Source organism: Molothrus ater, chromosome 4, assembly GCF_012460135.2.
Source record: "Molothrus ater isolate BHLD 08-10-18 breed brown headed cowbird chromosome 4, BPBGC_Mater_1.1, whole genome shotgun sequence".
Taxonomy (NCBI): domain Eukaryota; kingdom Metazoa; phylum Chordata; class Aves; order Passeriformes; family Icteridae; genus Molothrus; species Molothrus ater.
Window position 1 is genome coordinate 6467734 of NC_050481.2, and position 25292 is coordinate 6493025.

A 25292-nucleotide genomic window follows, 5' to 3' on the forward strand; every position below is an offset into this window, starting at 1 on the left:
TTTCTATAACTGACGTGAAATCCCATAAACTTTCTATTTTGCTATAGCTACCTATAGTACAGTACCAGTGACAACTATCGCTGTCCTCACTGATCTAATGGAGGGACAAAAATTAATAAAAAAGCTCATGGATGATGCAAATGATATTTGGATTCCAACAAAAATGGATTTAATTCATCCCTTGCATTGGTTTTACAGCCTCACATGAAGTACCAACTATGCTAAAGGCTGCAGAAACACATGGCCATGGAAAGCCCCTGCCTCAGCAACCTGCCAGTGATGAAATGTAAGTAGCAATCTCAGAAATTGTGATAAGTACCACAATGATTGTGATAAGTACCACATTTGGCTCCAAATGTGAAACCAAAAAATTCTCATAAAATTCTCATAAAATTCTCATAAAACACAGAAACTCTTCTACAACATTAACAAAGGAAAGCAAAATCGCAGAGAGATATTATGTCCCCCACACACAAAATCCTGAATTTCAGTCTATTTTTCACCTTTGTCACTCAGTCTCACATGGAACCAAATGTGAAAAGCTAGGTACTTAGCACAATTTGGACCCTCCAGCTCTTGTAATACTCACTAATTTCCTCAGAAATACAGCTTCACTTCTCCAGGAAGGCAGGGTGATGCTGACCCTATGCTATTTGATGGGAGAATCTAAAAATCCATTTCATTGTTTTGCTCTAATAGTTTTCTTCTCTTATTTACCAGAGAGAAACTAGTTACCACATATTGAAGGGTTTTGAAAGCCCCAGGTGCTCACATCAGCCAAAGCTTTAAAAAAAAGAGATGAGAAGGAATGAACAGGCATTTCATTTCCCCACAATGAACTGTAGGGAAAAGCTCTCCATGAGCCTGCTGATGATTTGGGATCAGCAGTGGTACATTGTGAATACTCTCATTCAGATTCCCTTGGCCAAACAAACGTCAACACCACAGATGTCTCTAGGGATAGGTATGAAAAGTGAAGGAGAACATGGAAGGATCCTGACTATGCCATACCCCTCCAAAAAAGAAATCAAAGGGCATAGTCAGAAATGGACACACTCCTGTTTAACAACCTCTTTTCAGTCGGGCCGTTCTCATACATTTTCTTCTTGAGTATAATTAAAATTCTATACAAACCCTCCATATTCATTTAGCAGTGCTGCAGTGAGCCTTAGTTACAAACTAATCTTTTATACATTTCCCTTTCACATTGTTCAGAACAGTGAAAATTTAGTGGTTGTCCCTTTAGGTTATAATATCAATGTTATACATAAATAAACTCTATTCACTGTATTTACTGTTCCATTTTTTTGTTGCTCTTCCACAATGAGAGATTAACATTTTCCTTCAATACCAGAATATGTCTGTGCATTCCTAAAATCTCCTAAAAACAACTTTTATGTCCACTGCATAATACTTCACCAGCTTTGTGCCCCTAAAATATTCCTCATGCCATCCATTAAAGAAGAAATTCCTATGTTCACTACTAAGATTCCAAAATATCAGAACTAAAATAATAGCAGTTTAACAGGTATGAACCCTAAACTTAAACACTAAAAGATAAAATTAAAAAGAACCAAACTGAGCAAAAGATGTCTTGAAATTCCACATAAGATCCCCAAGACAGAGGAGAAACAAGCATTGTTCCATTATTTAATAAGGAAATTGCAGATCATTTTGCCTGACATCAACATCAGGGAAACTGATGGAGAGGCTGGTACAGGAAGAAATCAGTGTACAATGAAAGGATGATAGTACAATTAACGCCGGTCTACACAGAAAATTAGTTTTGTCAGGAATAAAAAAACCTGCCTATTTTCCCGTGAGACCATGAATTAGTTTGATAAAGTAAACTCCTGTAAGATTTCATTAGGGCTTTGGCTCACAAGTCTACAGGGCTTTTGATGAAAGCCCCAGCAATGTATACTATCAGTCTGGTCCACACTAAATGGACCCAAATCATACTGAATGATCTGAACAAAAAATACAAAATTATTGATGGAAAAAGCTGTGAATTACAAAAAGTTATAGAGATATAAATAACATGAAGGGCAGACCCTTAATATAGACCAATTCAGAATACTTAGTGCAGTCTGGGCTATATTTTAACATAGAGAAATCTACGTTGTTCATTAAAGGGACAAATAAAATCTCATTTAAAAGACAGGAAATTATTTTTGAAAAGGAGTTACTGTGAAAGAAAGAAATAGTACTAATAGGCCCAAGCAGACACATTCCCAGGGCAAAGTATAGGCAAAATTATTCTTATTGCCCAAGGTGGAATAAACCATGACACATGAGCTGGTGCTACTACACCTCTCTGGTTTCAAAAAGATCATTACTGGAGAATGTCCTGAAGAAAGAGCTCCAGAAACCCGAGGGTTTTACTGAGAGAAATTATACTTATTTGTGATGATAGGGGGCCTTCAGAAACTCCAGTTGTTACATTAATGTGTGAGAAGTTCAACAGAGAATTGTGGTATATGAGTACAGAAACAGAAGAGTGAATGCCCAAATTGCAGTGGTATATACTTGAAAAAACCCTGACTAATTTTTCATTTATATCATTTGCCACTGAGTCTCCATCTCCAAACAACCACAACTAGAAAACAAGCCCCTTATAATTTGACTCCATATTATCTGTTAGACTAGGTATAAACCAAATACTTCAATTTGAAATCACAATTACTAGTAAAAGTAATAGTAAGAGCAACTGCTAATTGAAAATTACTAAGTAATAGCTAAGAAGCTCTTTAAAAATAAGCTAAGTACCATTGTAAATGAAGAAGGAGTTTGATATGCCACTGACAAGGGCCTGGAATGAATCTGCCCTACACATTTCCTACTTACCCTCCATCTCCCAAGGAAAATCCACCAAACCCTATGCATACATTATCCACCTACATTTTCACCAACCTGCATCAAATCCAATTATTGCCCAGTGATCAAACCCTATCACAGACCAGTGTCCTTCAGCAACCCTGCACTCAGCTTGGCCAAGTACACATTACATGACAGGCACAGAATTCAGCTTGATAAATTGGAGATGTATTGCAAGCACAGGATGAAATTAAAAATGTTCAAGAGCAAGAAAATGCAGTTAGGCAGAGGTAAACATACAGGCAGCACCTGAGTACATGGCAAGTGTATAAAAAAAGGGAACAGAGAGTACAGAAGTCAACAATATCAGGCTGTTGCCAAGAAGGCATGAGCAAGGGTGATGGTATTAGCAGGAACAGAGCTTGCAAGGAACCCAAAATATGCCTTCCACTTAATTGGGATTTGATCTGTGTTCAGATGGATTACTTATTCCTAGCTTGGTGAGATACTGCAGGAATGGGAGAGACGATCTAGGGAATGCCCAAAGAGAAAATGAATGATCAGAGGGCTGGAAAGCATGATGATCAAGGAAAAACTGAAAGATGTGACACTACTTAGGTTAAAGGAGAGAAGGCTGAAAAAAAGAGAGAGACTTGCTAACAGCTTTCCAACTTATCCTGAGATTTCCAATAGAAATCAGAAAAAGTTAAAATTTGAGCATATTGATAGATTTACATATCAAATGCTAATATGTCAAACTCAAATCCTAACTTACATTTTTCAGGAGATAAAGTCTGACAGTGTTTTCCAGACAAATATCTATGCATTACAAACAGCATTGAGAAGCTGCTGCTTTCCTGATGTGAACAATAATTTTGCCTGGTACTTTGATAGACGCAAATGCTCTATCACATTTAAATCAAAATAGGAGGAAGCTACTGTTTTCCATGGCTTCCTGTAGGACATATGCACTGTTATCCCAGAGGAGAGGGCAGGTTATGCAATTGCTGAGCAGCTCTGGGGAAACATTTCCAGCAATTATTTGGAAAGGACTGAGAGAATAAATTTATAAGACTTCTCATCATTTAGTGTTTTCATCACTACATAACTATTAGATGTTAAATGAATTGAATTTTGGTTATTATTTCACTCTCCTTATGCAACAGAATGGAAGGAGAATGGAAACTTGCCTCACTAGTATTAGGATTCTTCCACTGCATGTGTGTGAAAGCGCTGGCTAATAAAGAAGTGAAATAGTTTCCTCTGCCTTATCATATTCTAGCCTTACTGGCCATATAGTACAGTCCTAAATTTGATTTAGGAGCCAAAATGGACCAACTGTTTTCCAGATTTAAGAGATCGTAGAAAGACAGCCAATTCCCACTTCATAGCAAATATAAATGCTGCTCCAATTCATCTAATGAATAAGTCAGGCAAGTTAACAATGTTGACATCTGAAATGTTATTTTTTTCTCTTTTAAAGGGAAATGAAATAGAATTATATTACTTTCAAATAGATTTAAATAAATATAGAGTTCTTTGAGCATAAATTATCACATAAATATGTTTCCTCTGGTTACATACTTCCTTATTTATTCTTACTAATTATCGTGAGTTCGCAGAATTTCTAATTTATGTGCCTTGAGCATACAGAAAACAACCCCACTTTTTTATCTCCTTACATGACAATATTTGCAAAACATCATATTAAAGATTTCAGCCAAATCATTTTTCCATCCACTAGTCCCGCAATAGCATGGCCTACTGACGGAAAAGCTTCCTGGCTTCAACACTGAGCTGCTCTCAAGCAGCTTCTAAACTTGAACTGGACATTTTTATTTGCGTGACATTACTACAAGCCCTTCTCAGGTTTAGAGCTACTCCACATCAATTCTATCCTCTGAGCTCTGGAAACAAACTGGAAAGCTGGGCGAGAGCTAAGATACACGGAGCTTTTTCAGAGCACTTTGGAAGCCAAAATTATGGAAGACTTTTTCCACTTTGACCATTCATTCTTTGTTATGCTTGGCCTTCATCCCCTCCTGTCACCTTAAAAATGAAAACAACATGTTCATTATTATTCATGGAAATTCATCCGATACAAGGAAGGCATCCCTTCCCCCCTCCCCCCCCCCCCCCCAGCTGTTCAGTTTTTATTTCTTTTGGGAAAGACTATGCTATTCTTTGCTTGGGTAGCAACCCTTTGAGCTGTTGCTTTGCCACTGAGTTCACCAGGATCATCAGGAAGATGATCATCTGCATTGGCTTCACTGATTCTTATCTGCAGGCTGAATAGGGGCCCCAGCAGCTGCAGCCGCAGGTCCCAGTTCCTTGTGGCATCGAGTACAGGGATGCTGGGTGCACCTCAGCTGGCCTGGTATTTAATGTGACATGTTTACAGTGCTCCTTGGTGCTCCTCTGTTCCTGACTGGGGCCTACTGGATGTTACCACAGGATAAATGCTTATTTCTATTAGTGCTACTCCTAATTACATGAAATGAGATGCTATCTATTGCAGCTGACATAATTGCATTGACCATTACCTTGTTATTCTCCTACGAGACAGAGAGAAAATACTATCCTACTTTTTAAATACCAGTAATTAAATTATATATTTGTATTTCTCCTTTTGTAAACAAACTCTTTCTGCCTCTTTACAAAGAAGATATTTCCATGTGTTTGGTCCTTCTGCAACTGCTTTTTGAGACTGGATGAGCAGTACCATGATCAATATTCCATACGAGACCATTCAGGGAATGGCACTTCAGTTACTTATAAAATCTGCATTCTATAATTGCATGTTTTACATTGCTATTATACTTAAGCATTTTAACACAGTGTCATTTTCCAAAACTTCTGCCTAGCTTAGGAGCTTTAACTGCCATGTCTACTGTAACCTCAGAACTCTTTTTCTGAAATGGTTAATGCAGAAATCTATGATTTACACAACGGGTTTATTTTATTTTTTAACCTAACATACCACTCTTTCCAGGTTTTGGCACTAAACATCTGTTTCATTTATTGCCATGTTGTCTGTTTATGCAGTTTGCTTGGTAATTCTGCATTTCTCTGCTGAAGGCAAAGATTTGTCTTTGCCTTGAACAGCAGCTTGACTCGTGCTGCGTGTAACTGGCTTATGCTTTATCTTCACATTTGCTCTCTGGTCACCACGCACAACATTTCCCCTGAGATCCCCTTTACAGCGGAGTAATGTTCACTTAAAACCTCCCTTTCTGTGTGCCTCATATTACACACAAACTCTCACAGCCAAAAGATACATGTGTCCAAGTCAGTGCTACACACAGATGTGACACAAAGACACAGAAGATAAAACTTTTCCCTCGAGCTCATGGACAGGCTCTGAATCCCTTTGCTGTGAAGGTCCTGCTGCAGCCCCTTCTCAAGCTGCAGAACCCCACTTCTCTACATACAGGAGACAGATCTCCGTATCAGAAGTCTACATACACCTGAAAGGGGGTTAAGAGCAGCAGAAAATATTTCATACACTCGCTCTCAATTAACTACAGAGGAAAATAATTTGCAAGACTCTGTAGATTCCCCTCCCCTGAAACATTCTGCTATTTGTTATCTTACCTTCAAAGACACTGCACGTGTGGCAGCACAGGAAGCCCCAGATATGCATTAGCCTTTGTGAAAGGTGCATTGTGAATGCAGAGGATAATTTGTTATAAATGTGCACATGCGCATCATAGAATGGAACTACAATACATGAAAGTGGTGCTCAGTGTTAACCAAAATTGCAGTCCCAGCTGTCTAATTTTGAGAAAGTAGGAGCATCCTCAAAGCCAGGCTGTGCTTTTTCGGAGCCTAAAAGGGATCTAACAGCCGCACTGTAGGCATGAACGACTGCAAAACCAGGGGTTTAGTACTCGTATCCAGGCTGAGGTCTGTCAGAGATCACATATTGACACCCGACAGCGGCAGCCTCTAAAGCGACACTCGATTTGTCAAAAAGACACTTTTTCGAAGCAGGCGGGGCCGCGGTGGAGGTGGAGCCGGCTCTGCCCGCTGCGGGACCGGCAGCCGGGCCGGAGATGCGCTGGGGTGCCGCGGGCCGGGCTTCCTGCTGCCCGCACACCTGGGAGCGGGGCGTGGGCGGGGGCCGGGAGCTCGGGGTACCGCAGCTGTAAAGCGGGCCGGGCCGGGCTAGGCCGGCAGCCGCGGCGGCGGGAGCATGGAGCGCTGCTCTCCCCCCGCGCCGGAGCAGGAAGCGGTGGAAGCGTGGCTGGACGATCACGGCGACTTCACCCGCTCTTACTTTGTTAGAAAAGCTACGAGGTAAGACCGGAGCGGCGGCGGATAGAGGTAGTTCCTTTTTTACAGGAAAACCTCGCTCTTTTCCATTTCACTTTGCTGCCTCCAAAGAAAATAAAAAGAAGCGACTCTTACCCCACCCCCGCCGTCCCCGATCTCGAAAGAGCAAGAACTGAAACCACCACGCAGCAGCTCCGTCCGGCTGCCACCGAAGGGCACATGCGGCGCTTCCCCGCCGGCTCTCCCCTTCAGCCCCCGGTTCGCGGCCGCTCTGCGGCGGGGAGCGCCCGCCCGGCACCGCGAGCTGCTCGGGAGAGCTGCCCCAGCCCCGGAGTTCCCCGTACTGTGCTTTTACTTATTTATTTTGTGTTCTCCTCGGTTCAAAACAGACACGGTCAACTTCTCGTGAGTAGTGAGCAACTGTGCATTTCCCCGCCCTGCGAAGTAGGTAGAAGCCCCAAAGAGCATCTGATGTCTTTGGGGAGGGCGGGTTATGTCAGTGCTCAGTCATCTCAAAACAAAGGGCTGCTCTTCAAGGGCTCCGTCACCCTGTGAGTTCATCACCTTTTTTGACACAAGGGCGGCCCCCGGAACGAGGGCCACGGGTTAAGCGCTGGTGAGCCGAGCGCAGAGTATTGGAGACCGGAGCTCCGCCCGAGGAGGGGGCTCAGGAGCCCGTCCAGTGGGGAGAGCGCCTCTGGGACGCTGCGCCTTCCCCCGGGAGGGAGGCGGGGGTGCAGCCCGGGCAGGGAGGGGATCGCTGCCCGGATGAGCGGGGCGCAGCCCGGGCAGGCAGAGATCGCTGCCCGGGGAGCGGGCGCGCTGCCGGCAGGGGGCGGCGCGGGGCCGGCGGGCGCCGCCGCTGCTCGGGGGCGGCCGCTCCGCGCTCGCCCCTTCTCGGTGCCGGTTCTTACGAAGAACCCAATATTGAGGACCTGAAGAGCTCGTCTGGGCATTTCCCCCCCTTGACTTGACATGCTGCCTTTTGGAGATAAGACGAGGTATTTGCTCATTGTTGTCACACACTTCAGGAGCGGGACTTCAAGTCGATTTGGAGTAAATTCGGCTATTTTTAGAAGTGGAGTCAGGTTTCCATTTTGAATATTTTCCGATAAACAAAGCCGTGGGGATGCAGAGCCCGGGCGATCTGCACTCCCACGGTATATCTTAGCAGGAGCTCGGGTTAGTAAGTCCTGCGGTTGGCTCCTCGGACACGGCGTCTCCGCGGGCTCGCTGCGCTCCCGCTCCCGAGCCGCTCGCACCATCTGCTCGCCGCTGCTGATTTGCTTCTTCCCCGAGTCACTTGGCGGGGATGGATGCATTTTGAATGAGGTTTTGCTGCTGCTGCTCCTCTCTGCATGGGATGGGGCGGTAAGAAGAGAAATCCCCATTAATAATTGACTCGCAGAGAGCTAGAAAGCTTCAGGGGTCACCTGCTTGCTTGTGACCATCTGTCAGGCAGTCCCCTTTCTTCTGCTGTTGCTTTCTTAGGTTCATTTATGAGGGGAAAAAAAAAGCCTTTAATATGTCTTGTAAATGTTGATTTTTTTAAGGCTGTACATTGGTGCAGGATGCATAGATGGAAGTCGTTAACCTTGGTGTTTGCTTTCCAGAACACCAGTGCATGGTGTGGCACTGAAGGGCAGCTTGTTTGCCCAGCAAATTGGGTGCTAGCAGCATTGAGAAGTAGCATTTTCCTAGTTCAGCCTATCACACTTCCTTTGGAAACTGGATGTAGTATTGAGCAAATAGGAATGCTAATTAATAGTAACCACTGTGTCAGATTTTTTTTCCCCATGGGCAGGACGGGTTAGGTTTTTTTTTTTTTTTTCCACTCTGAGGCACAGTTTTGCATTTGTGCCGTTCTGAAAGAGGCAGTACTTCAGACAATACAATTCAGTGAGTCTCCGAGATAATAATGCCTCTGCAGTTAGAGAGGGGTTTGCAGAAACACTGTGGACTTTTGAGCCCTCGCTTGGCAACAATTCCGTGATGTTTCTGAAATGACGGAAACATTGCAATTGTCTCAAAACTCTCTTCTCTGCTGTCTTGCATGGAATGTTCTTTGTCCTTATTGTATAAATAGAAAACTATATATAATAAGGAATACCTCTGTTATATCTAAGTTTGTATTTAAAAAGACAAATGACTTCACTGTATGTTGATACAAAGATGGTAACATGTAGAGCTGAGTGGTTGGAAAGAACAGCTGTACTTTTTAAAGAGGTTTAGTGTTCCACTTGGTAGCATTATTTGGGGCTTGACAAAAGAAAATCCTAGCATTTAATGCTGTGCTTTGTTTTAGCTGAATCTTTGCAGCGCAGCAAACACCGAACAAAGACTATGCTGTTAATGTTCTGCTACTTAACATTATATTTGTTCTCTCAAGTAAAGCAGGGTTCCCAGAACTAGTTTCAACACTTTTCTAATCATAATTTACTGCTTCTCTTTTTTGTTTTGTTTTGTTTTATAATATGCCAAACTTCTCACAGGTCCTGGAAGCAATAGACCAAGAAGTTAGTTAATCTGGTGTTTTGCAGAGCATGGAGGCATATTCAGCTGCATGTTGTGAGGCACAATTGCTAATGGATAAAGATAGTTTCTGTATTTGTTTCTCAAATATTTCTACATAGGAATAGGAAAAGATCACCTGCTCCATCACTTCTGACTGCGTAATACAAGCTGTTTTCACTCACATAAATGAGCTTTGAATTAGAACCTAATTTAGGAATTTTGTAATGAGTTTGAATAGTTAATATATTTTTTTCTGCAATTAATTAATTCCCACAGTGTTTTATATGGTAGTTCTGTTGGTAGTTTCCAGACATGAAGAAGTTTTAATTAAGTGTCTAAACAATACTTAGAGGTCGTATGCGTTGTGATTTTTTTTTAAGTATGGGGTTAGGGTTATAATCTCAGATAATTGAGTAGTTGCCTCCTGATCCAGTTTGCATAGGGCAGTGTGATATTAGTATCTGTTGCTGTGGTTTGAATAAAAATTCTTTTCTGGCAAGGTGGCACTTTAAAAGATGTTTCTTTCTATTCACAATTTGTTCATGAAGTGACTGCTGTTGGAATCACTGTGCTCCCCAGCCCAAGTGCTGGCTTCTTGGAGAGAAGGGCTGCAGGTCGTCGGCTTAACAAGTGTGCACCTGTGTTCCTCTCTCCCCTCTGATGTGTTGCAGAAGATGAGCACGTTCCAAGGGCTCACACCTTGTATTTGGATCTGCAATGCCTTGAGGCTGGCAGTGGCTGCAGGAAGGCCACATCCCAGCCTCCTTCCAGGCTGGGCTGCCGTTATGGATATTGTCCGATAAAACTGCGGTGATGATTGGCTTCCATGTGAGCAGTGTGAGGCTGCAGTCCTACAAGTGTGTAATCCAGGTGAATAGCTTGGAGTCCTCCCTCCTCTGAGGAGGTGAATGAACTGGGATCCCATGAGTAGGAAGGTATGGAATCAGATATTTATTACTTTATTTTGTACCAGGCAGGTGAGTGGCATGTGGAGGCAATAGAAATAGCTGTTATCTGTGAGGTGCTGTTCCAAGATGATCAAAGTGCAGCACAACAAAGGGGGAACTGGCACACTTGGGGATGGGATGAATTTGGTTCAATCAGTGAGGCTGTGCTGGCTGACAAAACTTCTGGCTGGAGAGTTTGGTACTGCACACCTAAGGGCCAAGAGTTTCTAAATGCCTTGCTCCTATGAAGTTTAAGCTTTTTTTCTTTTTCCCCATGTCTTGTTATTTTTCCCTTCCCAAAGTTTTAGAATTGCTTATCATATTCTGGCTTCCCAGAAGCAGAAACATTTTCAAGTAATTGTGAATCTGCTTTGTTGCTGCAACTATGGTTGTTCTAACTAGATGATATAAAGGCATCATCTCCTTGGTTTTAGGTCACATTTATGGCTAAATTCATTTGCCTTTTTGTCTTCCTGAAGTTTTGTCTTTTTACATTCCTTTAAAAAAACAACACATGCATTGCCACGTTCTAACAACACACTTATTTCAACCCGCTATGGAATATTTTTGTACTTCTGACTTCCTGTTTGTCCCTGTTTTAAAAATATGGGAGTGATTCTTAGTGCTCTTTGCTCTGAGAAGCAGCAGACTGCCAAAACAGCCAAAGTAAATTTTCTCTTCGCAATTGGAGGTAACTGTATTCTTACAGGCAGAATGTCATCTGATTCCCTAAATGTATGGTGTGCTGAAGACAAATTATTGACCCAAATCCTATATGCCCTTCAGTAGAAATAAGATTATTTTGTTATAAATGCGTCTTGGCTTATTAGCAGGTTTGAGAAATATTTACAAATTAATTAAGGTGGGGTTGTATTTGGAAAAATAAATGTTCTTAACAGTATGGTACTTCACAGTACTTCACTGAGGATTCCAGAACTGGTGTTTACTGGGAAACTGTGCTAAAATTCAGATATTGTGTTATTTGAATATATCAATTACCTTTATTACATGGAGAAAACTCAGGCAACTCAGGCACAGTTGCTTGGGGCTTTTTTTTTTTTTTTTCCTTCTTGATGGCTGGTGGACCATCCTTTTCTAATGTGCTGCCTGCTGTACTACATTAGTCAGGACATCTGCCTTCTAGTCTCTGTCTAGAGGGCTTTTAAAAATGTCTTTCTGTCTGAGCCAGCTATCTGAAGTTGAATCTCCTAAATATTATGTGTCATATGCATTTTGTGCATTGGTAATGCATGTGTGCTTATTTTCTCTAATTGAATGAAAATTCTGATTTTCAAAGATACAGCTATTAGATGTTTTCTGCACTGAAATGTGCTGTAGCTTGTGTTTTTTCTTTAAAAGGTGTTGCATACCAGAAAAAGTAATAATCCTAAAAATGCATAGGTATGAACCATATGTATTCCTAACATGAGCTTGGTGATTAGAGAGTGGGCTTTGAACTTCCATGATGGAAGGACCCCAGTAGCTTTCCAGTGGAGGCATGGAATCCTGTGCAGATAGTTGGGATATGCTGTAAGGGGACTGCCTTTTCTAAGTTACCCGGTGTAAAGCATTAATGGGAGGGCTGCAAGACCCACTGATTCTTGGGACCACAGCTTGAAACCCACAGGAAGCAGTGGTGTTAATGCAGGGGGTCAGAATATTTTCTCCCATTTACTTGGTTTTATTGGATGTTTACCAGGCTTTTCTGAGAACTAAGTACAGGAAAAAAATCAATTTCTGTGTGAGTCTTGCAAAGTTTCCTTGTTGGTATAATGATGTTCATAGTTATCCCACTTATAAATAATGTATCAATATCCTTCCTTATGCCTTTCATGATAACAGCAAAGCTTTAAGATGCTCCCAAAATATATTTAACTACTGATTCACAAAGCATTCAGGAAGCTGAGGAATGTTACCAGTATTCATCAAGTTGCAAATGTGATTGACTACTTCTGGCATTTGTTGTTGGAAATAAAGTGAGGTGAAAGCTGGAGTATTTTGGAAACAATCTCTAAACCAGCAATTACTGTAGACTGAAGAAATTGTCATTTGAGAAATGATAAGAAACCACTTAGTAGCAATTTACATCTTAAATTCCCCCAAAGCTCTAAATTGAACTCCTACACAGAATCTTTGGTATGGTGATGAACTAGGCAGCAGAAACTGTGAGTGGCTACAAGGAGAATGTGCATTCACTCGGTTCCACTTGCCCTGTGCAATAAAGAAACAAATGGGTGTGCAGGATACATTAATTAAAATACACTGGTAAGCCTTAGAGTATGGGTAGAAAATAAGATGAGGCCGACCACTCTGACAGTTAACATCCCCTTTTTGAATCTTTCTGTTTCAGGCTAACTATTACCATATTACAGTACTTTCGATCTTTTGATATCCTCAGCAGGAGACTCAAGAATTTCGACAGCTTTATTTGATTTCTAAGTTATAGAGGATCACAGAGGTTCTGTATTGGCTATCTGCTGAGGAATCCTCATGTAAAGAGGATATAGGCAATACATTCTTGACGTGAACTAATATGCTACCAACTTACTTTCATTTTCACCCTTAAATTGTTTTGGCGTTGTCATGGAAAAATGTAGTTAATAAAAGCACAGTATAGAAGTATTTCTTTTCCTCACTGGAAAAGAAACATACATAAATTTATATAGAATGCTTTCTCATTTATATGATTGACTTGAGAAAACTATCTTTTAAAAGGGCATTAAATACAGAAAGAGCTATTTGTAAACTGCCAGAAAAGAAGCCCTACTCAGATAGCCCTCATGTGTAACACAATGAGTGTGATTTCTCATTGGGTTTGGCATTGAAAATATCGCCACAAAGTATATTTGCTTAGTAAAAGATATGTATTTTCCCACTTATTTGTGCATTATGTGCGCTCACCCCAGCAGAGAGAGCCATCCCAGAGCCTCTGCACTTCAGTCATACTTAAACTCTGGTTTAGGAATTCAGGTGGAAATTAAGTAGTGCTGAAGATTTACGTGAGGTCTCCAAGCACATGTGAGCTTGACTCTTAATCCATTTTTCACTGAAATTACTGGTGTTGTCCTGCTGCTTTCCCAACAAAACCATTCGATACCTAGTTGTTGTTATTTTTTTCTTTTTTTATGGGCTGGGAACAAGAAGCAAACATAGGGAGGAGAAATAAAGGTCACATTTTAGAATTTTAACTTTAATCCCTGAGGATTTATTCTGTCTTTCTTTATAGTGCAAGTAGAAAGTCTCTTCTGTGGAAGAAAGCTTTCTTGTAATAAGTGAAGCTCGAAGTTAGGTTATTAAAGAAAACTTGAAAATAGCCAAGAATAGCCTGTCAGATTTACATTTTCCAATTTGAATACTTTTGCTACAAGTAGTAAAGCAATCTCTGCCTTCTATTTTTTTTTAGAATGAGCATTCAGACAAGATGAAAATTTCATCATTCTAACAAGTTATTTTGGTCTCTCATGAGCATGGTTTGAATCAAGCATTAATGTTCTAAATTAAGAACTGTATTCAAACAGAAGTCATTTGTGCCAATTGAAGTGTTTAAAGCTAAACGTATGCTAATATATTTGACCGAGTTGTGCTAAAAAACTGGCGCTGTTGTATTTCATATTCCAGAACTGCTTGCCTACCACTGTGAGAAATGGCACCTCCACTAACTGTAATTGGGAAGGGTTTAAGGAAAAACATCTAGTGTTTTGTTAATCTACTGTTTTAGTCAGTTTGAAAACACTCCTTTTACAGTCAGTTTACAGTCTGTTTGCTGTTGTCATCTAATGAGGCCTTATAAAATTTCTTTAAGTCTTTCCATTGCTAGAAAAGAGACAAAGCCACTGAGAATGTGATAGTGAAATAGGAAATACTAGACAGAAAATGGGAAGGCAAGTATAATAAGCAAGTAGCTTTGTATTTCAAACTCCTTTGCAAAAACTGACTAGTTTTGGAGTTTTTGCTAATGCTTTAAATGATTTCTGTGTCGAAATTCTGTCAAGATGCTGGAGAGAAATTTGAAGACATCTAGTGGTTATTTTATGGAAGACAATTGATGATAGTTATGAAGTTTAGCTTGAAATATTATTGATTTCAGCATTGTCAGGATTAGGCTACAGGAATTGAGACACTTGAAAGCTGGCATTTTCTAGTAGGCAAGTTTGTAATCCCTCTCCTGAAGTGTTACCAATAACTGCTGCTTTGAATGAAACATTAGCAGAATAGCCCACACAACTGCTAAAACGTCATACACTGTATGTATGAGTGGCTTATGAGCAACAAGGAAAACAGGGAATTATTTGCTGTTTCACTGAAAACTACTCATCGTTGTGTTCTTTTATGGAACTGCAAGTGTTATGTCTTCTTTGTGCAAGGTAAGTAACATTCAGTTTTTACTGTTGTTGTTGCATCTCCGTGTTACCTTTGCATTCTGTTTTTTGCACATTTCCTCCAAAGGTGCCAAGCAGTTGTGCTGAATGGTCACATTGGTGTGTTCTTACATAGGCTAAGTGTAAGCAAGACAATTGCAACCTGGCTGTTAAACATCTTCACTGGGTTGGGTTGTTGTTTTTTTGGTTGTTTTTGAGAAGTCTGCTGTGTACTTTGAAGATGATCACAAAGAAGCAAAGATGGGTACAATAAATTATTTAATATTCCTGGTGTATGAGTAGCATAGTGATTAGTGTTGTGTCAGTATGGTTTGATGCATACGGCACAGGAAATACAGCCGAGTTCTCTTCAGGTCCACATGTGCCTTCCTGCATGACCTGGCTCAAGACATGTTGCTTCCTTGTGTCTGTGTTTTCTCAACCATTGATTTTTTTGGTTTTATTGACTATTAATACTGAAAAATTCTTGCTCTAGGGACAGGTCTATCTGTGCAGCTTTTAACAAATTGGGGCCAAAGTCTTAATTCTTCTGAAGCTTGCAAGGTCTCATGTACTGCAGGTTACTTGTTCTTGTATATAAGCAGTGACAGAGAGGGGAGGATCACACCATCTTTTTTCTTTTTTTCTTCAATGTTTTGCCTGCCATTGCATTTTTATCCCCTTCTTAGCACTATCACTTCCAAATTCCTCTCCAGTTTTGTCATCTGCTGATGAAGTCACCAGCCAAATTCAGCAGTCACTACTGTCATGTTTTAGAGAGGGAAGATTGGATTTGGCTGATAGGAATGACTAAAAAATGCTATCCTCATATTCTACTATTCCTGTTCATGAGTTCTGGGATAAATTACGTCTTTCTTGAGTAAAGGTTCATATTAAAGGCTCATAGTGCAGTAAAGGATGCATCCCAGTCGTGAGGGATATGGATCCTATAGCTCTTCAACAATATGGATCCTTCAGCTCTTCAATGGTGGGATAGAGACGCTGCACTGAGTTTGTGTCTGCATGGATCACTGTGGATCAGTATCTGCTCCTGGAACCTCTAAACTACAGCCAGGGTCTTGTCCTTACAATCAGCTCTTGACAATGCCAGTGCTTACTGAAGACTGTTCCTATGAATAGGAAGTGTTGGTGTCTTCCTGCAGTCCTTTCAAATGACATCTTAATTGTACATGGCACTCGGTGCTAATTTCCAGGAGCCTCACTCGTGGCTCAGGACATGTCTGGTGTCAGGTATCTGCTGAGCTAATTCTGTGCTCTGAGAGTCCTTGTGTTAGCCATAATACCCTTCTTGTCATGCATTGTTAAATAGGACTGAGTGTCAACAAGCGGACGCATGTCAAGACACCGAGCGATTTTAAATAGAGTTAGAATACGTCAGCTCATGTGAAATGCTGGTTCTTCCACCCATGTGTGTAACCGGGTGAGTAAAAGGAGCTAAATAGTTTCCTTGTTAGAAGAGGCATTTGGTAAAGGTCACTGAACACTGTTCTTTTTCCAGTTGAATTTGAATGGCTTTCCTGTTGCCCAAAGTAAAATGCTTAAAAAGGCTTGAGGTTGAAAGCCAGGCTTTAACCACTTTAGTTAAGGATTTGTTGTTGGTGTTAAACCAAAGCACTTTCAGAGAATCATGCACTTTGTTGGCAAGTTATTGAACCATCACCCAAGAGAAATCAAAGGACATGAATATGTTACTCATAATTATGCAGCTCCACATACAGTTCTGTTCAATGTTTAAGTGCTTCATGAACAGTGCTGATACCCAACAAGTAGTTCAGTTCTTGTTAAACATAATTCCTTTCATGTGAAAGGTTCTGCAGCTGTGTTCCACATCCCTCAATAACCTCCATCAGAAATGGAGGTTATTTTACACAGTAAGAAGGCAAGAGGGTAAAAAATTAATGCTGTCACGGCCACAATTTGAGAACAGGTATTAGCATTCAGAGTACGCTGTTCTTTCTGATTGCTATTGCTACACCATTAAGGCCTGGGGAAATCATAACACAACACTGCAGAATAAACAAAATGACAGGTTTCTACTGATAAATCCAATTTCTGCTGTAGTTTTTTCTTTATGCATGAAGGCTAACTGATTCTTTCTCTGCCTTGCATCTTGTATCAACACATCAGTGTATGTAAATTCAGTGTACATCAGGAGGAGGGAAAAGGATAGCTTTTTATATTCTCCTTTCCTCAGGAGTAAGTAGGCAGTGAATCAGATTGCTCTGCAAATTGCAGTTGCCCAACAACAGCACAGGTTCATTTACAAACATGCCTTCAAACATGTGCATTTTCAATTACACGGGTTCTGAGCCTCATCAGTCGTTGGAGAACCCCCTCCATCTGGTACTATGTCATTACTGCTACTTTTCAATCTTACCTTCCATTAATGCCAGTCCTCAGTGCTCAGAAAGGAAGTCAGCACACACGTGAATCTGGGTCAAGTCAGCAATCTTCTTTCAAACTGTCAATTTTTCTATACCTATCTTCTGTCTGAGGTTTAAATGCCTCCAGCTGGCATTTGCAAGTTCCTTTCTGCAGCATTAGTGCTGGATGATAGTTTTGTTTTGGAGAAGCTAAAATTTCCAGGTTATGTTTTATTTTGAGGTGATCAGAGTAAAACAAAAAGGGCCCACACACATATAATGCACCTGTTAACAAGAGTTAGCAGCACTGATTTTAGAGGTTGTACTGTATTTACATACAGATTTTGGTACCTTTAGCTTTTTAATTTCCTTAAGGATATTTTTGGTCATTTTAATTGAAAATATTTATTCTTGCTCATTCAGTCTAATAAATGCAAATTCTAAGTGTAATCAAATGCAAGCTTCTTATTTTGACTCTCAGTGAAACAACTTTTGCACATGTGACACTGTCCCATGCAAATCATATTATGCATTGCAGTAATGAATGGTCACAGTTCCCACATTTAATGTTTATCCTGTTTAAGTAATGGAAAGTAATATTGTTGAAGTCAAATTTCTTGTGATATATTAGTTGTTCTTTGCTTCACTGCAGGAAACACTTGCATGAGGTTACTGCACAAAAAATAGGTATCACTGCTTTCATAAAGGAGGATCATTGGTTTTTAATAATTCAATGTTTTTATAGCATTTTTTGGTTTTTTCATTTTTTTATACCATTTTGGTTTCCTCCAGTTGAGGTCTCCAAATGGTGATGGAAGCAACTCTTTCAAGCCTTCCTAACAGAAATCAAATGAGTTTCCTTTTGTGGATGGCTTGCTATTAAAAGTATTATTGTTGGAGTTTAGATTTTAATTGATCACTTTGCTGTGAGTTAAGGGCTAATTGTGCTTGCAGTATTGCATCTTACAGCAAAGACCAAGGTGTGCTCTAAGGAAAATAAGACTATTGTGCAGTGCTTTTCATATGTAATGTACACTGATGTGTGTAACTGATCAGCAGCTGACTAACCTGAATCACTTCCATGGCTTCATTCAGCTTCACTCTCCAAATTCCTGTGGTCTGCTGAGCAAATAAAAAATATCCCAAATTTAAAACATGACCACCATGAAAGGTTTCCAAAAGATCAGACTTGTTAATAGGGTTTTTGCTGTTCCTCGGCTCATATGTTATGTAATACAGCGAAAACCCGTTTCTTCTGAGAGTAGGGCATTTGCTGTGAGGAATCCTTGACACTGAGCAAATAAAACAGAAAGCCCTGTATTTAAAAAAAACCCAACCAAACAAAAGACAAAAAAAAGCCCAAAAGAAAAACCCCTCCGATTTTGGATGAGAAAGTGGTAGTGTGATAAAAAAAGTAGACTCATGTTATGATATGCTGTATTTAGTGAGGACATTTTTAGGGTTGGCTTTCTGGTACTAAGTTAATTTGAGAAGCACAGTTAATTACTAGAAATGCATGGCATTTTTTGACTGGTGGTGAACACTTAAAAATACAGTTTTAGGGTTATGCAGTATTTGGGGTTGAATTAGACAATTAGTGTCATCTGCAAGGAAAGGCAGTAGGAGAGATGCATGAGAATAATCTGTTCTTACTTTGAAGGGGGTTGAATTGGTAATAATCATGTTTCTTTGATGCTTTTCAAGAAAAGCTTTCATGTTTTGAGTCCAACCAGTATTTTTTATTAACTTGGAGGGCAGGGAAGTTAACTTTAAAAACAGTATATTGCAACAGAAAAATAGGAAGGACTGCAGGTAATTGACTGAGAGAATTAAAGTTCGAAATTCTTGTTAGAGGTTAAAACCAGAAAGTTCTGTCTTCAAATGAATATATATACATATATATCTTATATATGAAATCCAAATCTTAGGAAGGGAAAAGACTGGAACATTTCAGTCACAAAATGATGTGCAAATTTCTGATCTGTGCTCTGAAAGCCACAGCATAAGTGGTCGTTCTCTGCCCTATTCTGGTATTTCCTCTAGGCAAAAATAGCTTCTTTTTTGCGGGGCAGAAAATGTTACTGTTTAATCTGGGCTAAGTGCTGCATAAAATTGGAGAATATTGATATAGAAGAGTCTAAAGGTGCATCAGTATCCTCTGTGTGAAAAGGTTTAGTTATCCTCTCACAGTGCTAGCTTTCAATATATGCTGGAGGATTTTCAATTCATCTAATTTGCTGTATTTTTGGTTTTGTTTGACAGAGAAATGGTTAATGCATGGTTTGCTGAGAGAGTTCACACCATTCCAGTCTGCAAGGAGGGAAGCAAGTCCCAGAGCGAAGCCTGTGCCTGTCACCAGCCTCCCTGTGCCGAGACCACCAACTCCGGGACACCAGCGAGGAAAATCTCGGCTTCTGAGTTTGACAGACCCTTAAGGCCTATTTTTGTCAAGGACTCAGTAGGAGCAGTGAGCTTCCTCTCTGGCTCCGACAAGAAGGAACAGATGCCTCTGCAATCTCCAAGGATTGAGACCAGTGCAGGGGATCAGTGCTCCAGACTATTAGAACTTGTGAAAGATATTTCTAGTCACTTAGATGTCACAGCTCTTTGCCATAAGATCTTCCTACACATCCACGAGCTGATCGCAGCCGATCGCTACTCCCTGTTCCTGGTGTGTGAGGACAGCTCCAACGAGAAGTTCCTCGTGAGCAGGCTCTTTGATGTGGCAGAAGGATCCACCCTGGAAGAAGCTTCCAACAACTGCATTCGCCTGGAGTGGAACAAGGGCATTGTGGGTCACGTGGCAGCCATAGGGCAGCCTCTCAACATCAAGAATGCCTATGAGGTAAGCCAAGGAAATTGGTCTTCAGCAACTCTTGAAAAAGTAGAAGCTGCCACATTATCAGCTGCTGGAATATTGCCATTTTAGTGCTTGTATTTGGAGCTGTATTGACTTAAAGTGGTCAAGATGCACACTTTACACTGGTTTTGGTTATAATGCATGTATTGTATGTGCGCACAGAGACATGAAGCTAGGACTAAAGAACTCAGAGTTCTATTGAGGTGATTACTGAGAGTTCAATACTGAGGTGAATAAATGAAACAAGCCATCTCTGATGAAAGCAAAACTACAAACCAAGTTTATGAAACCGTGTTCCTCTGTGGGCACAGATCTTTTAGTTTATTTCTGTAATTTCCTCTTGATGATAAAAGGTAAACTAGGGATGGTCAATCCATGAGCATATTTATTATAATGATGGTCTATGCTCAAAAAGAAGGCTCCTCCTAGGACTTGGGTTTTTTGTTCTTTATAGCAGCAGTCCTAATCTAGTGGCCCTCATGTTCCACACAAACGCTTGTCTGTTGTTATCACACTGATAGGAACACCTTTATATAATTATTGGCTGGGAATGAAACCTTTGCTATCCTGGGTAACAGTCAAATAAAATATTTAACTTGTCTTAATCTATAAACCAAGGAAAAAAAGAACGGGTCTTTAAGCTAGTAGTCTAAAAATTGCCTTTTTTTTTTTCTTGTATCAGGATCCAAGATTCAATGCAGAAGTTGACCAGATCACAGGGTATAAGACTCAGAGCATTCTCTGTATGCCAATCAAGAATCACAGGGAAGAGGTAAGTTGCAATCTTGGGATCACTTCATGTAATACTGTTTCCAGTCATGCTGATGCTCTAAACTTTCATTAACTGGCAGTCATCATCTTCCAACCAGTGTGTTTTGGGTTTTTTTTAGCAAGACTGCTGATGTTTGTTTAGACTGTAATTTTATCTTATCTACTTGAGTAATGTAAGCCAAAGGCAACTGTCAGGAAGAGTTGAATCCCAAATACAGCAGTAGAATATATGTATTTAACTCCACAAGTGCTGCTCCTGCTTCCTGTACTCAGTATCTGTCAGCATTAAAGTTCTCTGCACACTTACTGGTCTATCTCAAATTGTGATTAAGTTACTGTATTTCAGCTTAGCTGGTATCTATATTGCTTAATTCAGAGGGCACTAACTGGGTTTTTTATCATGTTCTAAAAACCTGATTATTTTTACACTCTCTTAACTCAACATGGTTCCTAATTTATTACTTATGAGCTAAGAGCCTGACATCAGGCATTGAAAAACACAGTGTCAATGTGATTCAGGAAAGTCATCCTCAAGTCATGACTTAAATCACTCCTAATTTGAAACAATGTGAATCTGCTCACTGAACTCTTGCCCATGTTTCCTGTCCATGCTGCTTCTCATGGGAGCTCTCTCATCCTGTCTCATGCTATTGCAGTGGGGAGAATTCTTATTTTGGGCTAACAACACCACCTTGCCCTGAGTATTTGAAGAGTGAGTTCAGTCAAGTCCATGAAAGCCGATGAACGGGGAAAAGAGGAGATGCCCTCTTTGAGAGGAAGTAAAGTCTGGCTGGATTTTCTTTGATCCTGACTGTAGTGGCCTTTAGCCACATCACCAGCTCTAGAATACTCATAAAATATAAGGCTCTCCACACAGTGTGTCAGAGTTTTGAAATGGAGATTTTTTTCTCCTGGAATTCATTTATTTTTCAGCATGTTCATAGTTTGCTTCCAGAAAGCTCAAGCTCCCAAAAAGAAATGTTGGCAAGATTGATTTGAAGACATCATACCTTTTTTCTGCTCTTCCATCTTTCACTCCTCTTTTAGAGTGTTACCTTGACTTCTACTGCGCTGAACCTTTTTTTTTTAATTAAATAAATTTATTAAACTCCTCCATTTACTTGTTTATTGGATCTTATTCTAGCCAACCCAGATGATCAGCCAGTATTTCCTTTCTTCATATTCTGCAAATTTCAGCTTAAATTATTTTGTTCCATTCTTCCAAGGACAGCACTTGATCCTTTCCTCCTCCCATTCCTGCTTACAAGTCTTCCCCTTTCCACCTGGCAGCAGTCACTGCTGGCCGTGGGCCAGGAGATGAAGAAAGCAGATGGCATGTGAAGGAATGTCAGGGATCAGTGGTCCATGTCAGGCTGATGCAAGGCTTCCAATTTCACCCGAGCCATGCCATTTTCTTTTTGTCAAATGGAAAAAGATGGCATGCCCCACAGAACTGGGTACAGAAGTGAGCTACAAAGCCCTGCTGCCTGGGGAGTGTGCAAGTGCTCAGTTCTCACCAGGTGCTGGTGGTGGATGGGGAAGGAATGAGAGCTGCAGTCTGTTTGTCCAGTCCACCATGACTGAAGGGCTGAATAAACTTGCAATGGGCCGTGTCTTGGGCCAGCTTCCTCCTCCTGAGTGCATCAGCATGCGGAAATGAAGCGGGAATTTGTTTTTTTTGACAAGTTCAGCCAACCTGAAGTTTGGGGAGTCTTATACTCACAAGCAATAATTTGAAGGTGTTAAACTGTAAGGCTTCTCACAGGAAAGGATGGCAGTTAGTAATTTTTTTCAGAGTTCTACAGCCTCTACCAGAAGGTTTTTCTCATTCTCACTGTAACAAATGACTGACATGTTTTTGGAGAGACACTAGAGTCAGTGAATCAGTCCTTAATTTTCCATTTGCATCCTGCTGCGTTTTCTGTTTAAAAATCCCCCAAACAAGAAAACCAGAACATTGGTTCCTCCCTGTTAAAATAATAAATAGATAAAATTGAAAAATTCCCAAAGCCCCTCTAGAAATATTGAGGCTTGTGAATGCTGCCTTAGCCCAGGATGTCAGCAGTCACAGTTAAAAGATGATTCTGGAAGACATCCTAAAATAAATACTGAGAAAGAGGAGCAACTGGGGCTTTCTGTTTGTTTGTTTAGTATTAGTGCTATTTTTTTAAAACAAAAGAGTCAGTAATTGAGAGGAGGAAAATCTCATACTGATTACCAAATCCTCTGGGCCTGATGAAGTACGGAGATTTTTCCAGTAGATGTTTTTCACATTTGCCTATATTTCCACGAGGCATGTGAGAAACCAAAGTCTCATTTAAAAATAACAGCTAGTAAAAAATTCCATAAATGAAAACAATTTGATTCACAGAAGAGCTCATGCAAAGGACCCAGGAATTAGTAACAATGAGACACATTGCAGTGCAGTAGAGGACTTTACCTTTGATACAGTTTTGTAGACACTTGTAAACAAACAGTCATTTTGACAAGATTGGATAGGGAATCTTACTCCATTCCTCAGCTTAAACCAACTTGTGGAGCTTTCCAGCAGGTTTGGGATACCTGGAGAATGGATGGCTTCTGAAGCACAGAGCCACCACAACTACCACACAACATCTCCAGGAGTGACGCAATTTTCTGTTATTGCTGCTTTTCTTTTTTTTTTTTCTTTGACCTGGGCGTAGTAATTTTCAGAAGAGGCAATCTCAGTTTATATTCCACTAAAATCTGTAGGATTTTCTCATATGGAGCTTTTAGCTGAATTAACTGAGACATCTCTCTCAGGTTGTGAGCATGTAAGACTGCATTTCCTAGTAATGGTCTAGAGAAATGTCAGGGGTTTTTTCTGGCAGTGTTTACTCAGTGGTTCAGTTTGTTCCTTACTGGTACCTACCTCCTGTAGGACCCCTGATTTTTTTGGGAAGCTTTTCCTGAAAAATCAGGGGTCCTACTACTTGCAACAGCCTTTGAAAATCCCCTGTTAATTTTTATGGTGTAAAATGGGACTGGGTATGTCACTTTTAGCCGCTAAGTTATTTTCTCCCTCAGAAAACCCTTCAGATAGCACATCCCAATCATTGCAGCATAGAGAAAGCCTAGCCAAGCTGACTTTAAACAAACTCAGTTCCAGCAGCAGTGTTGCTGCAGGATTATGGAGATCAGTAATTTGCTTCTTGGATGGATTTTCAGCTTATGCTGAGACAAACATTAGAGTAGCTGGACTGCTGCAAAGCGTGGGGGCTGCTGCTGGCATGAACGATAAAAAGGGATGTGAAATTTTTGTTGATAAAAAATGAATGTCTGTAAATACAGTTCTGTCACTGCAGGATAATTTTATAAGCTTGAATCCAACCTCTACAAAACCAGGAGAGCAAAGTAAAGTCAACACTACTTTGTCTTCTGTAGTGGGTATCTTCTCTTATCAAAAATGTCAGGTTTCCCATTTCTGTTACCATTCTTTGGCTTTAATGTGATTTTCCTTCACATGCCAGCCAAGTAAATAAAAAATATATCTCCTTAAGAAGCAATATTAATTACATCAGAAGTCATCTTAAGTAAGAGCCTACTGAAAAAGGTACCAGCTGCCTTTAGAGCTGGAACAGCTTTCACAGAGTTAGGCCTGTAGTTTTAATGTGCAGAAAATTGCAGCATGAAACCATCCATAGAAAATCCAGAGCACAGCCATCAGCATTAAAGCCATCAGTTGTCACCTACTGGGCACTCAAGGTAGCCTTCTACTTTTAAAGGCAGGACTCAGCTATTGCAAAAAACCAGTAGAAATGAAGTTCTGATAGCTAGAAGAAATCTCTCATTGTAATGTCGATCAGGATTTATTAAATTGGAAAAGTAGCACAGCTAGAAAAGAAAGATTAGAGAACAAGTAGAGCACTGCAAGATCACCTGTGTTACCAGCAAGAACAGAATCAGGAAAGCTGTGTTCAGATGGTAAAACACATGTGGGTATTGAATCAGCAATTGATGGGAGTTTGTTCTTCTTTGGAACAGAAAGTAAGGGAACAATTCCATCATCAAAATTGATTTTTGTCTTTGCGGTCTATGTCAGTGTTATGGGATGTGAATGGAAAAGAGCAAAATACTTGGTTTCTGATCCAAGGGGAATTTGCCTTCTGCTCACCACTTATGCTCTTTCAATAAAGCCAACCTGGATAAAGGCTCTTGTTGCTAACACAGGACTCCTCTAGACAGACTGTGTTCTATAACCCCACCTGTCTAGTCCAAACTGGAGGGAAAGCTCAGGAAAAGGAGCTTGTAGCACTCCACAGTACACTGCTTACTTCAGTGATTAGGCCATAAACTCACAGGTGCTAAAGCATAAGCAGATCCTAATGACTTCAGTCTTTCTCTT

General features: G+C 40.5%; 1 protein-coding gene across 3 annotated transcripts in view; it reads left to right on the top strand.

The window, feature by feature from the left end:
* The first annotated feature begins 269 nt into the window (after positions 1-269).
* The window catches only part of PDE5A (phosphodiesterase 5A), a 57263-nt gene continuing 32240 nt past the window's right edge, over positions 270-25292 (top strand). For 2 of the 3 annotated variants that reach the window (XM_036382521.2, XM_054514712.1), the window contains exons 1-3: positions 7013-7116; positions 19558-20140; positions 20838-20927. In XM_036382521.2, coding sequence (XP_036238414.2) covers positions 7013-7116; positions 19558-20140; positions 20838-20927 — 777 coding nt within the window. Of the gene's footprint in view, positions 287-7012; positions 7117-19557; positions 20141-20837; positions 20928-25292 lie in introns of those variants that run through there. The other variant, XM_036382522.1, reaches the window with a different exon arrangement.